The sequence below is a fragment of the Meles meles genome, chromosome 6 (genome assembly GCF_922984935.1).
Source record: "Meles meles chromosome 6, mMelMel3.1 paternal haplotype, whole genome shotgun sequence".
Taxonomy (NCBI): Eukaryota; Metazoa; Chordata; class Mammalia; order Carnivora; family Mustelidae; genus Meles; species Meles meles.
In genome coordinates, this window is record NC_060071.1 from 149,202,609 (window position 1) to 149,217,535 (window position 14,927).

The 14,927-nt window shown below is 58.4% G+C and overlaps 1 protein-coding gene and 1 non-coding gene across 9 annotated transcripts in view; both read right to left on the reverse strand.

The window, feature by feature from the left end:
* The window catches only part of LOC123943137, a 45,938-nt gene that overhangs the window by 12,483 nt on the left and 18,528 nt on the right, over positions 1-14,927 (reverse strand). Inside the window, exons 1-6 of one of the 8 annotated variants that reach the window (XM_046007039.1) lie at positions 11,953-12,088; positions 7,136-7,206; positions 6,532-6,846; positions 2,619-3,180; positions 1,992-2,115; positions 28-120 (exon numbers count right to left, since the gene is read on the reverse strand). In XM_046007039.1, the coding sequence (XP_045862995.1) occupies positions 28-120; positions 1,992-2,115; positions 2,619-3,180; positions 6,532-6,787 (1,035 nt within the window). In that variant the 5' untranslated portion in view covers positions 6,788-6,846; positions 7,136-7,206; positions 11,953-12,088. Of the gene's footprint in view, positions 1-27; positions 121-1,991; positions 2,116-2,618; positions 3,181-6,531; positions 6,847-7,135; positions 7,210-7,445; positions 7,521-8,279; positions 8,585-11,646; positions 11,733-11,952; positions 12,089-14,927 lie in introns of those variants that run through there. The other 7 variants (XM_046007037.1, XM_046007044.1, XM_046007040.1 and 4 more) reach the window with 7 other exon arrangements.
* On the reverse strand, positions 7,116-7,222 carry LOC123945371. The gene has a single exon (XR_006819204.1). It is a non-coding gene; the product is annotated as a U6 spliceosomal RNA (small nuclear RNA).

Genomic DNA, 14,927 nt, shown 5'->3' on the forward strand with positions numbered 1-14,927 from the left:
GCTGGGAGGGTGCAGACAGGTGCGTACCTGGAGAACTTCGAGAAACGCTGGGAGGGAACCCTGCGCCCGCTTGTTCAGATCACAGCACAGGACTCTGTCTAGATGGTTTCTCAACTTTTCCTGCCCAGAAAACAGTAAAAGCAACTTCTCTCTCCACCCCCGTTCCTCTCTGGGGCACACCAGATCCAGCCCCCAAATGAGGATGGGGGAGAGGGTGAGAACCAGAGCCAGCCCAGGGACCGTCAGCCAGCGGCCTGAAATCCCCCCAACCCCGAAGGACCCAGTTCCGAGTAAACCTCCGCTTTCATAGCTTCCAGCCCTCTGTCCCTCATGGGTGGCCCCTGCAACACTTTCTAGACCTGCCCTCCTCCTGGTTCCTGGCAGGTCCCCTCCCATGCCCCACCCACTCACTCACCTGGGGGCGACAAGCAGCTACCACACCTGGGCAGCCAGAGCTCTTCCGTGGGTGAGACCTGAGAGGGCACCCAGACACCCACAGCCTGGGGTGGCGACACGGACTGCTGGGGACCAGGGGGTGCCAGGGAGACCCAGGGTACTGGGAATCAGCTTGTGGCCAAAAACAGAAGTGTGACTTCTCGGGCCCGACCACAGTCAGTGACAAAGGCTGGCAGGTCCCCAGGGGAAGCTGCCCTCCTCACCGGGGCTTATGACGCAGCCAGTGCTGTGTGGTCCCAGGGAGGCCTCAGCCTGGCTGCCCCGCTCCCATGCATGGTCTCACTCCTAGTCCAGGCACCTCCATCTGGAGGCCTGCTTACTGGGAGCCCTGGCCAGGCCGAAGCCTTCTTCTCTGAGGAAAGGGACAGTCTAGAAGCCAATTTTCCCCATCGACTTAGCACTCAGTACTTTCCCAAACCTAGCCCTGTGCCTGTCATGCCTTGTTCTCACCCACCGAACTGCAGGGAGCTGTGTCTGGCCACCTGGGCTGGGAGAGGGTCCTGACCCCACATCAGGCTAGCCATTGCCTGGCCCGGGTGCCAGGGATGGAACAGGTACCGCTCCTGCTAAGCCTCTTGCCGACACCACCGCAGTAAGACACGGAGGGAAGGCTACATGGTCATGTTCGTCTTGGCTGCCTGTCCGAGTGGACAGCTCGACACACAGCACATCCCTTGACAGATGGGGTGTGGGAGAACAGGGAATGCTAAGACCTGTCTTCCTTCCTTCAGCTGAGACTGCACCTCCACAGTTTTGGGGGGAACCACGAAGGACAGGGGGCCTCAAAACCCAGGGGCTTCAACAAGACAGAGCCCTGAGTTCACAGTCAAGGAAAAGGCAGACACTTATATACCAGTTACTGGAAAGTTCCAGACACTTATATACCAGTTACTGGAAAGTTCCAGACACTTATATACCAGTTACTGGAAAGTTCCAGCTAAATCAATACCGATTCTTTATGGCACCGTCGTAAAGCTTTGTCTCTCAGTCCATGAGCTAAGAAAGGCAGAGGGCTTCCCTGTATCCTGAACACCTCTTCCACCGGGCCCCAGGACTCTTGACACGTCTGTGCCAAGACCAGGAACACCGGCACAGGAGCTCACGTGGGTTAAAAGCGATCACAGCTGGAGAGTGCACTGTCCCCTCCAGTCCTCCTTGTGTCTGCCGTGGATTCACCACGTGCACCCACCTTGGGGCGGCCGGCTTTCCACCTGGGGCTCACCGGCCCTGCTCTGGAGCCGCTGGTATGGAAGAAGCCAGACCGTCCTCACCGGTCAAGGCAGAGACCTCCGGTCAGGCGCTCTCCCTCCGGGCCTGCTAGACCATGCTCCTCCCACCTTGGAGCCACGGCCACTGTTACCTCCCACGTGACGGCGCTCAAGGGCCAGAGCCGACCCACCGCCACTCCCGCAGCCCCCCACCCAGGGCCGCCCTGGCCCAGCCTCTGCCTGCTGGGCCCCAGATATGGGACGAGGACGCCTCTGGGTGACACTGGGTGATACTGATCTGGGTGAGATACTGCTGGACCCATTTACCTGGATCAGCCGTACAAGCATCTGCTGCACTTGGGACATCCAGGTAACAAACATCAGGGGGTCCAGGAGGTGCCCAACCACTGGCTCCCGGGAGGTCCGGCGCGCTTTTGCAAGTGTCTCCCTGCTGGGTTAGAAGGAGCCATGGGGGGGTCAAGAGCTGAGCCGGGTCGGCGGAGGGCAGCGGCGGGGAGGACAGCTCGGTGCTAAGGGCAGGGCACCCCAGGCCGGGGCTCTCACCCTCCCCGGCCTGTGCTGCCCGCGCCCCAGCCCTGCACAAGCCCCCATGACTGGAGAGGGCAGCCAGGGTTGAGACGTGGGAACGAGAGGCTCTGTTGTTGTCGACAAGTCTCGGCGGTCTCTCTGTCTCACACACACACGCACACGCACACGCACACCCCAACGCGCTAAACACCCATACGCACACCACGCAACAGACACACGGGCGCGCACGAACACAGGCCTGTGCACACGCTCTCCCCAAGGCCAGCTGCGTCTGCCCTTCTCCGACCACCAGCCCCGCCCCGGCGGCTCCTCCGAAGGCTCTCCGTGGACCACAGCTCTGGCCCGAGGGCCTCCCCCCGAGCAGTGGCCTCGCCTAGCACCCCAAGATCCCCCAAGAGGACTCACCCAGGCTGCTCGAACAAGTTGGTCTTGCCCCAGGTGTACAGGACCTGACAGCTTTCCAAGTCGGCGCCACAGGGCTGAGTGAGCTCGGAGAGGCGGCCGAGGAGAACCTCGTGGAAGTACGTACTGTAGACCTCCCAGAGGCGGGTCCCCAACCGGCTCGCCCGCGGGGACCCCAGACCCTGTCTCACTGCCTTGTCTAGCTTCTCCAGGTACAGGTTCAGCTGGTCCTTGGGGCCCAGGGTGGGCACTCGGGTCTCAGCATCGTTTCTCAGTAGCTTATTCAGCTGACCGGCCCAGGTGGCCACTCCGCCGTCCTGGTGGGCACCGGCCTCCCGCCTTTCGTGCTGGTCCTGTGCCCACTCCACAGTGGCCAGCACTGCCTGGAGCTTCTGCTCCAGCTCCCGGCTGGGCCCAGTGCCACCCAGAGCCTGCTGGACAACCTGCCACATGCTCTGGGCCACAGCCTCATACAGGGGACCGCAGTCCTGCCCTTCCTCCTCCAACCTGGAGATGCTCTGGCAGGCCTCCAGGAACTGCGCATCCTGGACCAACTCCTGGAAGCCTGGAAGAAAGAGAGCAAAAGGATGGCTCAGCAGCGTGCCTGGAAGCCCTGTGGATCCGGGAGGAGGAGGGGCGCCCTGGGGTCGGGTGGGGGTGGGCCCATCCATGGATGGAACCCATCCATCCGGGAACCAGCAAGAAGACCCAGAGGAGGTTTCGAGAGCCTTTGGGAATGCAGCGCCTCGTGGCCAGTCGGGATCAGAAGGCCCCAGGCTTATTACAATGGCCGCAGAAGACCGTGGGCTTCCAGTATCGCCTCTGGAGCAGAAAACCTAACACGCACAGTTTCTTCCCGAGAACCCGTAAGCTCCCAAGGCCCTGCATGGTCCATGCCTTCCTCAGCGGTGGGCCTGCTAACCCAACATGGACACAGCAAAAGCACTTTCCCCACCAGAGGCCCAGAGAGGGAGGTCCAGCAGACTTAGTGGAAAATGTTCTAGCAAGGGGTTCTCAGAAGGAAGGCACGTCAGGACCACAGCCCAGACTGGAATGTGCATTTCTTTTTTTTTTTTTTTAAGATTTTATTTATTCATTTGAGAAGGATACAGACAGGGAGAGAGAGTGAGCACAAGCAGGGGGAGAGGCAGAGGGAAAGGGAGAAGCAGACTCCCCGCTGAGCTGGGAGCCCCACATGGGGCTCTATCCCAGGACCTGGAGATCATGACCTGAGCCAAAGGCAGACACTTAAACCCTCTGAGCCACCAGGTGCCCTGGAATGTGCGTTTCTGACAGGTGCTAATGATGCTGGTCCTCGGCCTCCTTGCTGTGCCCAGAGGGAGAGATGGGGAGGAAAGGATTCTGCTTTGGATCCCAGAGGAACCCCACCATGACTCTCCAGCATGTAGCTGCAGGAGGCCAGTCCCGTGAGACTCAACACCAAAGGAGGAATTGGTGGGCAGGGTTGTCCAAAGCATTTGAACACTTAGACACCAATTCTTCTGGACTTTAACTTGAAAGGGCATTTTTGAGCTTTAACATCTCCTGGAAATTTCAAAGTGAGAGGGCAGTTATATTCCAAGTTGAGGCTCAGAGTGCCTTTCTTTTGTCAAGGGCAACATGTCCTCCCCTTTCCTATTTCTCCTTTCTGACAGCTGGAATGTACATGTGAGGCCAGGACCTGGGCAGCCATTCTGAGCCATGAGACAGGAACCCCATGTGGAGGATAATGAAGGAATACAATGGAGAGGTCTGGGTCTCTGAGCCCTGAGAAGCTCCGAACCACCCACTCAAATCTTCCATGAGAGAAGCAAATTTTATCTTGCTTTATCTTAAGTCCCTAGTTCGCTGGGTCTCTCAGTGAAAACTTCTGAACTTATAATAATACAAAGAATTGAGAAGGAGTGGAGTATGGGATGGAAATTATTTTGAATCCAAACAGGACGGCCTTCCACGGCATGTAATTATTTTGAGTCCCTATCCCATCTCATAGACAGCTCCTTGATGCTAGTAATTAATTAGCTTAGACTCTACACTAGGAACTGTAACCTCTGTGGTTTCACCAGACGCAGGGCTGCTCGGACATCCCTCCCTTTCCTTCCAGAGCCGCACCGTCCAGCACGGCAGCCCCAAGCTCCACGTGGTTACTGAGCCCTTGAAATGTGCAAACTTAGCTGTTGTCAGTGTAGACCACACAGCAGAATTCAAAGACTTAGTGGGGGTGGGGCAGGGGGGAGAGAACAATGTTTAACATCTTGATTTTAATACTGATGGAAAGTTGAAACATGCTGAAATACTATGTTATTTCTGTTGAAACATGCTGAAATATATGTTACCTGTATTGGGCTAAATAAATTATATTACCAAAATTAATTTCAGCTGTTTCTTCTTATATTTTTCGTGTGACTCCTGAAAACGGCTCCCGTGCTATTTCCCCGGACAGCACTCACTCCTCTAGAACCCGCTGCTCCCTCCCTCCAACATGGGGCCCCTGTTTATCCTGCACCAACCTGGCTGTTTTCTGGGTGGGAGGCCGTCATCCCCCTACCCAAAAACAGAAGAGCTGACCTTACAAAGCCCTGAGACCTCCCGGGCTTTGTGCAAACATGGCTGCATTGGTACTATTTCTTTAGCAAGGATACTGGGGGGCATGGGTCAGGCAGGCAAAGGCAGACGTGGGGGTGGGGGCCGCTGTTGTGTCCACCTGCGTCCCGGGCAGGCCCGTTGAGCCGAGCACAGCTTGGCTGCTCCAGGCATCACAGGCCAGCAACACGAAGGGCCGGCAACAGCTGGCCAGAGAACGAAAGTGAAATGCCCCTGAAAAGTGACCATCCTGGCAAGGTTGCCCTGATGTCACCAGGCACAGGGCAAGCGAGGATGGGGGGACCTCAAAGATGCCATCGCCTGTGAATCAACTGATAAACACTTGTCCCCTCTTGAATGATGATGCCTGGTACCAGAGACAGAAAGGAGCTGGTGACATCTTACGGCCCCATGACCCCACGCTCCCAGGGCCATTCTGCAACTTACCCTCCCCGCCTCAGGGAAACATTCCCCAGATTGTCAAGGTCCCAGCTCCTCCCACAAAGCCACAGCGGACCAGAGCTTTCATGAGCAGCCCAGCCCCCGCCCTGCTGTGGCACTCCAGGTCATTCAGCGAGTTTTCTGGGCACAGACCCACGCTGGGTCACGGGGACACAAACACGGCTCAGACACAGACGCCCCGCACACAGCTCCGACCCCACCCCAGGGCCCCTCTTCGCTCACTCCTGCAGCCCTAGCCTGGGGCTCAAGCCGGAGCCCGCTCTGCCGGCCACATTGGAACCGGGACATTCTCAGTGGCTGTGGGTCCCCCGGCAAAGAGCCCCGCCCTGAACCTTGGTTTCTCCAGCTTTGCCACCAGGAGGCGCTTCTCACAGGTGTGGTGACTACGGGCCGCTTCACTAGGCTTCAGTCCTCCTGCTCCCCCCCCCCCCCCCCCCCGCACCGTGTCGGAGCCCCCCTGGGCTCCGGCCCCCCCCCCCACCGACGGCCCACGACACTGGGTGCAGGGGCCAGCGAGCAGCCCCGCTCACCATGGGGTCCAGGCACACTTCTTGCTGTGCCCGGTCCCCTCCAGGTGCCCAGAGTGACACCCACGAGGCTGGCACGTAGAGTAAATACTGCACGAAACGATAAACACACCAGCCAGAACATGAAGGAACAGGACAAAGTCTCCAGATATAAAGGTGCGACCCAGGGACGCCTGGGGGGGCCAGTCGCTCAAGCGTCTGCCTTCGGCTCTTACCGGGGTCCTGGGGTCAGCGGGAAGCCTGCTTCTCCCTCTGCCTGCCCCCCCACCCCGCTGTACTCTCTCTTGCTCTCTCTCTCTCAAATAAATAATCTTTAAAAGAAATATATAAGGCGAGATGCCTACCTTTGGAAGTTTCTGTCAGATGAAAAACATTTTGGGGTCCTTTATTTCTGAGCAATTGTCTCTGAAGCCCTGCGATCCACCGTGCCGAAAGCCCTGCGATCCACGGTGTCAGCTTTGGAGAACGGCCCTTGCGCCGCTGCCTCCCGTTGCCCGAAGCCTCACTGGGCAGGATGTGTTGGAGCTCGCTGCCTGCTTTTTCCTCTTCCAGCCTGGGTTTCTTCTTGCCCCAGAGGCCATTTCTTTTCAGCCGTCGCATCTCTCTGCCTTTGTGCCTGACCGACCGCAGCCCGGCCTTAGAGATGCCCTCCCGCCGTCCTGCAACCGAAAAAAGAAATCAATGGGAGGAAGCTGGAAAGCGCCAGAGAAACTTCCTCTGCGTCTACAAATATGGGTATTGGGCTCCTGGACAGCTCAGTGGGTTAAGCCTCTGCCTTCGACTCAGGTCATGATCCCAGGGTCCTGGGATCGAGCCCCGCGTCAGGATCTCCGCTGAGTGAGGAGCCTGCGTCTCCCTCTCCCTCTGGCTGCCCCTCCCCCTGTTCATGCGCTTTCCACCAAGTAAGTAAATAAATCTTTTTTTTTTTTTTAATGTTGAATGACTCACGAATTTGTGTGTCGTGGTCACGCAGGGGCCGAGCTCATCTTCTCTGTATCCTTCCACTTCTAGTGCACATGCTGCTGAAATGAGAACGCTCTTTTTACTCACGGTAAAACTCGCACAACATCCAAGTCACTACTCTGACCGTTTGTCAGCGGGCCAGGCAGCGCTGCAGCGTGACACCCTTAACTATGCTGTGCGACTGTCCCCACCATCCATGTCCAGAACTTTTTGGTCATTGCAAACAAGAACTTGTTCCCTTTGAACAGGAACCCCCATCCCCCCCCTCCCCAGCCCCTGACGCCCGCCACCCTACTTTCTGTCTCTGTGATTCTGACCCTTTTAGGGACCTCACAGAGGTGGAACCACAAGGCGTTTGTCCTTGTGTGGCTGACACCATGTCCTCAAGCTTCATCTATGTTGTAGCAGAACTTCCTTTCCCTTTTTTTTTTTTTTTAAGATTTTATCTATTTATTTGACAGAAAGAGAAAGTGAGAGAGGGAACACAAGCAGGGGGAGTGGGAGAGGGAGAAGCAGGCTCCCTGCTGAGCAGGAGCCCAATGCGGGGCTCGATCCCAGGACCTGGGATCATGACCCGAACCGAGGCAGAGGCTCAAAGACTGAGCCACCCAGGCACCCCTCCTTCCTTTTTAAGGCTGCGTCGTGCTCCACGGCGAGCACGGGCCGCCCCCTGTGTGAACTCACGCGTCCGTGGACACGGGGACGGCTTTACGTGTCAGCTCCCGTGGGTAATGCGGTTGAACGTGGTGTGCAGACGTCGGTTCAAGTCCCTGCTCCCTGTCTCTAGCTGTGGTGTCGTCTCACCAACAAGGGCATGATCACTGCTGTTGTTCTTGGAAGCCTCTCTCTCCTTGGAAGCGCTCACTGCCTAGGAGGCCACCCTGGACTCCGCCAAGAGCGGCATCGCCCAGACCCTGGAGCAGCTTCTGCCCAGTGTGGGCCAGTCCCTCCTTTCTCCCTCTGGACCACCCACTCCCCAGCCACAGCGACCTAACGGTGCCCCCTCTGGGCTCTGACCTGACAGCCCAGCCCTGCCTTCCACAGCCAACATGGAAACTCAGCTCTACCCCAGACGACAGCTGTCAGCCACTAGCCAGGGAGCCCCTAGGACACACTGGGGGTCTCCTACCTGGACCCCACACAGCCCGTAGGAGTGTCCTGCTGCTTCTGTAACAAATGACCGTACGCATAGAGGCGTACAAGCTTTGTGCACAAGCTTTGTGGGCTTCTGCCGTGGAGGTCAGAGTTCTGGCCGGGGTCTCTCTGGGCTGTGTTCCCCCCTTCCAGATGCTGCCTGCCCTCGCGGCTCACAGAGCCTGTCCTCTAGGCTGCAGACCCAGCAACTGCCGGCTCACAATCTGCTCTCGGCTCGGCCTCAGTCTCCCCCTGCGAAGGACCCCGTGATGGCCGCACAGCCCCGGGCCTCCCAGGCTGGGTCCCTCTGTAAGTTCCTCCTCTGACCAGCAGCCTCGTTTCCGTCAGCAACGGTCACTCCCCTTTGTGGTGGAACGAGGCGTTTGCGCGGGCGTCTCGGGGGTGCTGTTCTGGCTGCAACCCACCCCTTAGCGGCAACCTCCCCTCTCCCAGACTCACCGCCTGACTTCCTGAAGCGCTGGACGTCTGCACGCTCCAGCGGCCAAGCGTGGGCCACCGAGATGGCGTGTGGATTATTTTACATGAAAGCTATTTAGGAAGGTCCCTCGGACCCTCCTCTGTCCCCCGAAAGCAGAAAGTAAGTCCCCCCCATGAAAGGTGCCCTGTCGGTAAAGAAGAAGACCGCCTCATCACCAGAGATAGGAACGTCAGAGCCAACAAGGCCATATAAAAGCTGGTTGAATTTCACTAATCTCCTACTTCGGTCCAAAGCCCTTTGGGTTTTTCCTCCTGTGGATCTGTCCCCGGTCACTTTAATTCTCCTTCCGGCTGGAAGCCGTGAGGGTGGAGAGCAGTGTGTGCCCCCCGACAGCACTGGTCCCTCCAAATCCCCACCCCACCAAGGCAGCGGGATCCGGTCTTTCCCCGAAGGGATCACACACAGCACAGTCCCGTGGGCCTTGTCAGGAGGCCCCACTCGGCGTGCGAGAACAGTCCTCTGTTTCTAAACAGCGGCCTAAGGACCGCCCTGGCTTATTCGCCGTTCCCTGTGGTCAGTACTTCCTGCTCACAGAGACAGAAACGTGCTCGTCCCCACGCTGCACGACGGGACACGGTGAGAGAACACACGGAGTTCTCGGGGGTCTGGGCACCGCCATACACGCATACCACAATATCCCCCCGTGTGCGCAAAACAGGGCTTCTGTCCCGAACGGGGCGCTTGTCCTGGACAACCTCCTTCACTCCCTGACAGCGGCACGAGGCAGGCCCTAACTGACACGTGCCTCGGGACAAGACGATGCCTGGGACTCTGGAGCTAGAAGGTGCTGGAACCCGAGTTTAGCCTGCAGAGCAGCTCCTCCTAGAAATGCTGGGGGCGAGGGATGCTCCCAGAGAATCCTTTTTTCCTGATCCAAAGACCTTTGGGCTGTGAATGTATCCAGAATCCAGAACCAGAAAGATGCTCCCACAGCCTCAAGGGAAGTCCGTACACGTGTGCTTGCCCAGACCGCACCCCCCGGGTGTGAGCGCTCACACGCGTTCAGATGAAAGGGGTCAACCTTCGGGGGCCTTGGCGAGGCTGTGGGGACAAAGGGGTGACCGGCAGGGGCAGGAGGGGAACCCAGAACAAAACCAGCTCCTCAGCTGGGCTTGGGGCCATCAGAGGAGCCGCCACCCCATCGCTGGGCTCCTGTAAACTGATAAACTCCAGACTTGGGAAACTCTTGGGGCCAGAAGGAGGGTCTGCCGGGCCAGAGAGAAACTGTCTCTGGGAATCCCCAAAGGTTCCATTCTGTTCAGGAAGGAAAGGGTTTTACTTTCAGTTTTGCTCTTACCATTTTTCTGTTGTTTCTCGGAAACCACTGAGACCATTTATTTTGTTCAGAACAATCTTGGTGGATGAACTCATGTGAGACCAAACACCTGCTCCCTGTGGGGTCTCCAGGGCCTTACAGGACACCCCAGGGCTCACACAGCCCACAGCCATCGCCTGCAAGGACGTCCTGCCCTCCCCTCTAGTTCCAGGGGCTGCCTGGCCAGCTCCTCACGCCCCAATGGCATTGGAGGGACACCCGGGCTCCCCTCAATGACCCCTCCCCTCCACGCTGCTGGGAGCACCCCTGGAGGGGTCCCAGGAAAGCCCCACCTGAGCCAGCTGCTTACACGTTCCCACAGCACAAGTGAGCTCAAGACAGAGACTCTCCCCATGACTCTGTGGGTCCCCCCAAACCCTCCAAGCCAGTTCTCTCCCTTGACACCTAAACCCCAAAGCTTTCCTACTGGGTTCACCAGACAGATTGGATCAAAGCACCGTCAGCCCCTTTTCCTCGCTTCGGATGGGTGGGACTGGGAACCTGGCTGTGCGTCCCCAAGGTTCCCACGAGCCAGAAAGTGGTCCCCTCGGCACTGGGGGAGGGGGACATGGGCCAGATCTACCAAGGTTTTAAATGTGTCCTCAGACCACAGTCCCGCTACGAAAACTTCTGACGTCCCGGCAGAAAGACGCAGATTCCCTGCACTAAGAGGACCGCAGTGTCTTCATGGAAAGCTCAAGCCACCTATAGGCTGACGAGACTCCTCGCTGAGAGGGGAGAGAGCCAAGGGCAGTGCTCACGGCTTCTAGAGAGCACCGCTGCTCCCTGCTCAGGGCCCACCTTCCTCGCGGTGGAAGCCGACAAGACCACATCCCTGGCCGGTCATCCCCTCTCTTCTTCTGACCACACCTGGGAAAGCTGTCCACCCTTAAGGACTTGTGTGATGCCTCCGGGACACTCGCAGTCCCACCAGCGCAGTCTCTTTCTCCACACCCCATAGTCCCATGTCCCAGGGGGTAGGGGTGGGAACATCTTTACACCTTTCCTGTGACTCTGCCCACCACGACAGCGCACCCTGCAGACTGCTCGTGGTCACCCACGTTGTCCTCCTCACGCCCTTCTCTGGCGGCATCCTTGGTCCCTCCGGAGGGTGGACCGTGGGCTACTCAGCCACTCTTTCTGTTGGAAAATAAATGGAATTTTCTCTCGGGTCCCCTTAAAGATAAGCCTAGTGACATCCCAAACATGTCTTTCAATCCCCATCCGTGACTGATCGGAAAGCCGAGACAAGAATTTTTAGCAAGCAGCAATTCTACACTGGCTCCCTGACCCACGGAATAAAGGTTTTCGAGATAGAAAAAGCAGAGGCCAATCGAAAACAAAACAAGTGCTCAGGGGGATCCTAGAGACGGGCGCCATCAAAGACACACACTCCCATCTAACTCCAGAGGGAGATGACCCTGCCGTCGGGCTCCGCGTCCCGCCAGGCCACCCCCTCATACAAAATCCTCCCTCCCAAAGTGTATGAAATCCGGTAGCTTGACTCTGTTCCCACCACTGTCCCATCCAAGCACTCTCAGCACCGACCAGCCACTGCAAGGTTGTCCTCCTAAAGGATCGCTCCAGGGCCTCTTGCAGGGCTGGTCTTGGGCTCACATGCAGATCCGGTCAACTCACCCCTACCCAGCCGCACTCCTGTACCCCAAGGTCTCAGTCACAATTACGAGGGGACCTTGAAGTCCTAAATACCTTTTGACCTACGCCACCTCCCCTCCCCCCCATCCTTCGGTGCTCCTGCCCCCCCTTCCCTCCCTCTCCTGCTCCTCCTCCAGGAGGCAGGCCAGCCCCCAAGACAAGAACAAAACAGCCCCACGTGTACCCCATGACCCTGACCTTCTCTACGTCTTCACTGTTCAGCGTCCCTCTTCCCGAAGGCTGGTCAGCTGCACGAGCTCGGGCCTGGGATTGCCACAGAGTCCCGGCGCCTCTCACAGCCTCAAGCAGCCACGGATCAGTCCAGAATTGCTGAACGGATGAGTGAGCAGGTGGATGAAAGCCTCCCTGAGGCCCCGCCCCCCGCACCCCTCCTGCGGCAGGGGGGCTGGGCCAGGGCCCTTCAAGGCCTGCTGACTCTGAGGCTGGGAGACTCCCCAGGCTTTGCTCCCCCCCAGGAGCAGCGGGCCTGCTGGCAGCGGCCCCCACGGCCCCCATGAGCAATCCTATTTCTATGAGTGGAATGTGGAAACTTCGCAGTGGGCCGTTCCCATGGTGTTGCCTAAGCGGGGCTGGGGCCCGGAGAGAAGGGTCTTTCCCCGCTCAGGTGCCCCTCAGAACCCCACTCTCTGGAAAACTGTCCAGTTCTCCTTATTCATGGTGGTGCCCAACTTGCCCTTTCAGAATCTGCGCCGTGTCTGTCTCCCCCGTCTCCTGGCGGCTGCTGGCTGAGGCGGGTGCGGGGCCGAGCGGAGGCAGGCCAGGGGTGAGCAGCTGGCCCTGGGAGGGGAGGAGGGCATGTGTGTGGGGAAACGCCCTGGAGGTGACCCCGGACCACAGAGCCTGGGTCAGTCTGTCCCCCCGGGGTGAGAAAGCTTGCCGCCTTCGCTCATTAGTTCGGAGTCCCACGGCTCTGCTGGGACTGTAGCCAGAGTCTAGCGAAACGCCTCTTCTCTCTCCCAGAGTCCTGAAGAAACCTGGCAGGGGACCCAGGCATGGGGACAGATGTTCCAGTCCTCCCTGCCAGCAGAGCCCCCAAGAGGGCCAGTGTGGACACGGGCGCGCCCCCCACACCCGGAGGCGGCAGCGAGTGGCCAGGGCTGCAGTGCCCACTCCCAGCCCGCACAGACCCAAGCGGGAAGCCCACGGCCTCTCCTCTTCCTCCGGCAGATGCCAGCGGCCTGGACACAGCCACCAGGGCGGCAGACGAGCAAGGGCAGGAGGGCTGTGTGGAGGCAGGGACCCCAAAGTCAGGATATGAAGAAGTACCTCAATAAGGACCCGCGTGCAGTTGCGTGAAGGACTGGGGGCTACTCGTCATTGTGAGAGTTTAAATAAATATGCAGGTCCAGGGAAAGGCCGGTGGGTGGGCAGGAACCCATGCTGCGGGGCGCCGGGCGGGGAGGCAGGCTCAGAACGCGGGGCACATTGCGAGCGGCTGGGGGCCGCCCGCCGAGCCCCCCAGCCCCCGGGGCCTGGGCACTCGAGGGAGTTCGGGGTCACGGTCCGCAGCCCCGGGGCTCGGCTCTCCTCGCGGGGAGACGGTGCCCTAGCGCCGCACCTGCAGGCTGGGGGGGCCCCCCCCGCACCACCCCCCCCCCCCGCTCTCCGGCCCCGCCTCCCCCGCCGGGCTCGGGGCACGTCCGGGCTGCAGGGTCGGCGAGGGGAGGGCCCGGCCCCGGCTGCGGGGCTGCGGCGAGGCGCGCAGGGGACAAGGGGAGGGCAGCTCGGTGTCCAGGCCCCCGTCCGCGCCGACAGCCTCGCTCCGCACAAACCGCGGCCGCGCGTCGCCACCTGGCGGCCAGAGGCGGAAGCGTCCGCGGGCCTTGGGGCTTTGCCCAGCGGGTGTCGCCGCGGCCCGGACTGAAGTCCGCTCAGAACAAGGCGAGAGCCTCCTCGGGCGAAGGTTTCTGAGTGAGGTTTTAATGACCATCCGGAGCTGCGAGCTCAAGGAAAAGCCTCCTGCCCCCCCCCCCCCCAGAGGCAGAGACCAGGACAAAGACCATCACAGCAGCCCGGGTGCCCCCCACCGCGCCCAGTCCCCAGGAGACGCGCCCAGGTGCTGGGCTGGCTCTCCGCAGCCCCCGGCCCACAGCGAGAAACACATCCCGGGTGCCCAGGACTTGCCTGTACGTGTGATATTTTCTGTTCTGCGCTACTTAGGGTGGCCAGATTTGGTAGAAAATACAGGACCCCAGGTTCTTTGAATTTCAGATAAATAACAATGACTTCTTTTCTTTCTTTTTTTTTAGTTGTGTACCTCCCACACAATATTTGGGGTATATTTATAGGGAAAGAAATTGTGTAACTGAAATTCAAATGGAACTGCCTGGCCTGTATGTCACTCGGAAACCTTAATTCTACGGTTTTTTAAAATGCCGGTTGCAATATGCCAACCCAACACGCCAGCCGGCGAATAAGTCAGAGGCCCCGGTTTGAAGACACTGCCTTAGGGGAGGCTGGAGTCGGCTCAGGTCATGAACCCAGGGTTCTGGGATGAGCCCCAGGTCAGGCTCCCTGCTCAGCGGGAAGTCGGCTGCTCCTGCTCCCAATCCCCCTACTGGTATTCCCTCTCTCACTGTCAAATAAATAAAATCTTAAAAAGAAAAGGCATTGCCTTAGGTGATGGGCCAGAAGGGTTTCTTTCCACAGGGACACCAACCTCAGTGGAGGAATTTGATGCCAACTGGACAGTCGCCCACCACCCCCGCCCCCACCAAGACCCCCCCTCCCTTTAGCTGCAGGGCGAGGAGTCTCAGTGGGTCTGCAGATGACCATATCCATGATCCATTTTCTCAAATTCGTATTTCTATAGCCAAAGAGGAAACATATTCACAATCAGAGAAAGACTTCAGCCAATATTCTGTAATAAGAACTTGGACCACTGCATTCTCCTGAGGGGACATAGGACAATATTTTCATATTTTTTGACATTTATAAATAACATTTGATGCAGTTCACAGGTGGACGAGTGTTGAAGGCAAATGTCGATGCAAAGACGTTACAAAGAAACAGATGATGCAGAATTTTAAAAATCAAACTGATGAATCTAATGGGTATTTAATAAATCAAAAAATAAAAACGTTTCGCGATTATGGAGCAAAGAGAAATGGTCATGTCGCCTTTGGGAACAGTATGAGGATCAAAGACCTCAA